The sequence below is a fragment of the Hydra vulgaris genome, chromosome 06 (assembly GCF_038396675.1).
Source record: "Hydra vulgaris chromosome 06, alternate assembly HydraT2T_AEP".
Classification (NCBI taxonomy): Eukaryota; Metazoa; Cnidaria; class Hydrozoa; order Anthoathecata; family Hydridae; genus Hydra; species Hydra vulgaris.
Genome location: NC_088925.1, coordinates 14790001 through 14795000, shown reverse-complemented (window position 1 = coordinate 14795000; position 5000 = coordinate 14790001). Strand labels below are relative to the sequence as shown.

Sequence of the window (5000 nt, the reverse complement as noted above, 5' to 3'; positions counted from 1 at the left end):
CATACATATATATGTATATATATAAATATATATGTGTATATATATATATATGTATATATATATATATATATATATATATATATATATATATATTTATGTATATGTATATATATATATATATATATATATATATATATATATATATATATATATATATATTTAATATATATACATTAGTAAAAACACTTATCTAATTTTTGATTATATCAACACTGTGTTTCACCATCAGTAGGTTCATCAGGAAGAATTCTTCCTGATGAACCTACTGATGAATTTATATATATATATATATATATATATATATATATATATATATATATATATATATATATATATATATATATATATATATATATATATATATATATATATATATAAATTATATACTGAACCTACTGATGAATTTATATATATATATATATATATATATATATATATATATATATATATATATATATATATATATATATATATATATATATATATATATAAATTATATACTGAACCTACTGATGAATTTATATATATATATATATATATATATATATATATATATATATATATATATATATATATATAAATTATATACTGAACCTACTAATGAATTTATATATATATATATATATATATATATATATATATATATATATATATATATATATATATAAATATATATATATGAATATATATATATATATATATATATATATATATATATATATATATATATATATATATATATATATATATATATATATATATATATATATATATATATATATATATATATAGGGTAGATTAGAGAAATATGAGCCCCTCGGTAATATGAGCATACTAAAAGATTTCTAATATGTAAGCAGTGAAGTTAAAGTTGCTTTGTATTCTTTGAATCATCTTTATTTGGTAATATTTACATTTAGTATATAGGTAGTCAATATGTGTAATTCAGTACATATATTACCCTTCTTATAGCCTGCTGCCACATAGGAGTGCCGCTACATTGTCTGAGGGTTTTGCATGTTTGGCAACTAAGGGTTTGGGATTTGGGCATTTTTTCTTTTTCTGAAAACACTGTATGCTATAAAGGTAGGAAAAACTACTAAGAATTTATTATCTATACATACCATAGTAAATGCTACTGGTAAATTTTTGATTTCATGACTTTAGCAATCTGCTTTAAATTATTGCATAGAGAAGTTTGTATTATATTAAATAACTATGGTTCTCGTTATTTACACATCCTCATTTTCTTTAGTAAATCATGTTGAAACATAACTTACTAACAAAAGTTAAACGAGACAACTTTTGTGCAGTTGTTCTCACTTTATTCTAACTTTGTTTAATTCTATTTATTCTAACATTGCTACATAGCTTTATGCTGTCCAATGTCTGTTGTTACAAAAAAATAATATGAACGTATAATCTCTGCATTTCATAATTCAAATTCCAAAAATTTTTTTTTACAAAAAGTTAAAGAATTATTGTAACTAAGGCAGGCCCTAAGGTAATGGGAATTTCATGGCGGTGAGGCTTTTAACAATATGACCCCAAATGGGCCACTCAAGGTGTTCCAGCGAGAAGGAAATTCTAAGGGCAATGGGTGGCTTGAGAGCCTCTTCCTTTTCCAGCTGTAAGCCACCCCTCCCCCCCAACGGGGTCTTGGGGATTTTGGAAGCTTAAAATCATGCTTAAATATATCTTATAATATACTTAGGTATATCTTATACCCTAGGTATTATCTAGCTTTGATACTTTTGAAATCATATTAAACAGGTCAAGTACACTTGCAATTTTATTTTAAAATTTATTACATCAACTTTCTTGAAATATGGAGACTTCTGATGGACTCTAGTTGTAAGCAAAGACACAAATGAGTTTTAAAGCCACATTTGTAGGCACTAGCGTCCTAAACCATTCTTATAAACTGACAGCATTACTCTGATGCAAGCTAATACATAAAACTTAAAATTATTAATTATTTATAGCTTTTTTCTGGCCTTTTTCATTGAAAATTTTTTAAATAATCCTTTAAATTGAATATCTTTCATGATAACTGATTCTATGGTTAAAAGAGCTTTGATTGTAATTGGTGTAAAAAAAAGTTGTATATATAAAAAGTTGTATATATAAAAAATCCTATATGCCGCCCCTTTTGATCTGCTGCTCTAAGCTTGTGCTTATTTTGCTTAAAAGATAATCGAAGAATCAAAGAGAGAAATAAAGAAGAAAATTTTTTTTAGAGAAACTATAGCCATTAAGTTTCTTGTATCTCTAAACTCATCTTACATGCTCTAAATATATTTTCTACAATGATATTTTTATACTGTAATAAATTTGCTAGGAAATTTATTAGGCACTATTTTAATCAAATAACTGTAAAATTTCTTAAATTTGAAATAACACCCACTGTAAAACACTACAAATTGACATCACAATTTTTATGACAACTGTATAAATATAGTGACTACTCCTACAATGTGCAAGTTTATACTATACTTTTTTGTATTCCACCTGTGAGGTAACAAGAGTCCGAGTGTCTTGAAATTTGCACTTGCTATCAAAGTTTCTTTATCTGTAAAAAAAAAATTCTTTATAAAAAACCTCAAACTGCACTATGATAATAATTACAAAAAATGAAAATTTTAATGGAAGAAACTTTTTTTTACTAAATATATAATTGTAAATGATTTAAACCTTAAACTAAATTAATTACATAACACAAAAATGGTGGAACAATAACAAACCATGTAAAAGGTTTCCATGTTAAAATCATTTGTGTCACTTTTAACCTGGTTTAATATAAACACTAGATAGTTCTAATAACTCTGTTGGAATGTTAAAGTTATCAAAATTGTAAACTCTATCACATAAAAAGCTCTTGATTCTAATAATAATTTTATCTTACAGTAACAATTTTCTATTATGTATTTAATACTATATTTGTTTGTAAACTTTATTTAACTTATTTGCTTTCTTTTATTAGTTGGATTATTTTCTAAAACAATAACTTGTTACCTATCATTAACACTATTATTACTCGTTACCTGTCATTTACTCTATTATTACTTGTTACCTGTTGTTTACATTACCACTACTTGTTACTTGTCATTTACCACTATTATTACTAGTTATTTGTCATTTATACTACCACTACCTGTTAACAGTCATGCACACTAATATTACTTGTTACCTATAATTTACACTACCATTACTTGTTACTTTTTAATTAAGTCATCATTACTTATTACCTATCACAAAAATAGAAAAAGCAAAAGAAAAGAGATTTCACCTTTTGAAAATGCTTGATAAGGAACACTAATCGAATCTCTTCTGTTTGACCAGCCCCTAATTTCTGATAAAGTGTAGTTAGGGAAAGAATAGCTAGCTTGACCAGGAAAGCGTTTTTCAACAGACAATACTAAAAATAAAAATAAAATAAGGCTAACACAGAATCTTTTTTTTTTATGTTATAAATTTAAAGTATTATTTGAAAAACATACATATACTTCTTGTAATGACTGGTTTCATTTCAGATGGTACAGGCATTCTCTCTGCACTATACAAACCAATTTCATCAAGAGAATTCATGAGCCTAGAAGGACCAGGAACCTATAGTTACAATAATGATACCATAACAGAAAATGTATAAAAACAACTAAAGTTATACAAAAAATAAAAATTTAATATTTAAAAAATTCTTTTTCAAAACAGTTTTAAAACAAAATTTGGACATACTAATTAAAGATAATTTTCTGTAAGTAAATTGTGTGTGGAATGTATGGTGGTGTAAGTTGCCTGGGGGTTGAATGTCTGATTTAAACTTGACCTTGCACTTCTTTTTAACCCCAACCTCCTCATATTGTACTTTGGACACTTTTTCTAAGTTTACCTAAATCTAATTCTACTTTTTTCTTCAGAAACAGAAATGACACCAAACATCGCTGTAAATGTAAAACTTGATCTTGTTTTATCACCACAAATACTTATCACCATGGTGATAAACCTGTTTATCACTATGTTGAGGTAATTTTAGAGGCTAAAAGAGAGGAGTAATGAAAGTGAGACTTTAAAAGTAGTAAAAGAGTGGAGGTGAAATTATTGTTGCAAGATAAAATATGTTAAAAAACTTTTATTATTTATGAGGAATGATTGAATTAGAAGACAGAGCATAAGAGGCATTGAAAAGTATAAGTGCAATATAGGTCAAGATCAGAGAATTTACACTTCTAACATTAAGAAACTCATTTTTAAACAATAAAGAAAGCCTGCACAGAACATGTCTATGACACATTTTAGCAAAAAATAAGCCACAAAGGTTGATCAAATGTAGCATCAGGAAAGATGGAACAACAGACTCATCAAATTTCCAGATTTTGAGATTAGGAATAATACTTGTTTTACTTGTTTAAGAATAATAACTTGTTTTTAGCCGATTTACACAAATTAGGAAAAAAAAAAGTTATAAAATGTTAAATCAATAATTTTACATTTTGTAACAAAATAAACACTAACGTTTAAAATTAAAGTTAAAAGTTTTTGTTAAAGTATTAAAAGTTTTTTTATTTCAAAACTTCTGCACAAATTTTAGAATTTTCATGAAAGGTTTTTATTTATTACTTTTAAAGCAACTGAATACTGTGAAAAGAGCAAAACCTTTAAATCTGACTTTTAGCCCTTGTCAATTTAAATATTAACCTTGAACCAGAGCTGGGCCCAAGTTTGAAAAAAAAGTATGTAGCTCCATTATTTATAACCAATTGCTCTTTTTTCTTTAACTTCATCTTTTATGGATGAATTTTTTATCTTGTTTAACTGTTTTTTAATATTTTTACAACTAAACTATTTTAATTTTTATATAACTTTTATAATTTTTACTAAATTACAAGTAATTACAATAATTATATTCATATTTACTAAATTACAAGTAATTATATTCATCTTATAGCTAGTAATAATAAGTAATATATGGTAAGTATATTCATCTTTGATGAGTATACATT

General features: G+C 24.8%; 1 protein-coding gene across 4 annotated transcripts in view; it reads right to left on the bottom strand.

Moving 5' to 3' along the window:
• LOC100197733 (uncharacterized) overlaps nucleotides 1–5000 on the bottom strand; it is a 95275-nt gene that overhangs the window by 33889 nt on the left and 56386 nt on the right. For 2 of the 4 annotated variants that reach the window (XM_065799303.1, XM_065799305.1), the window contains exons 11-13: nucleotides 3501–3609; nucleotides 3290–3418; nucleotides 2497–2572 (exon numbers count right to left, since the gene is read on the bottom strand). In XM_065799303.1, the coding sequence (XP_065655375.1) occupies nucleotides 2497–2572; nucleotides 3290–3418; nucleotides 3501–3609 (314 nt within the window). The remainder of the gene's footprint in view (nucleotides 1–2496; nucleotides 2573–3289; nucleotides 3419–3500; nucleotides 3610–5000) is intronic. The other 2 variants (XM_065799304.1, XM_065799306.1) reach the window with 1 other exon arrangement.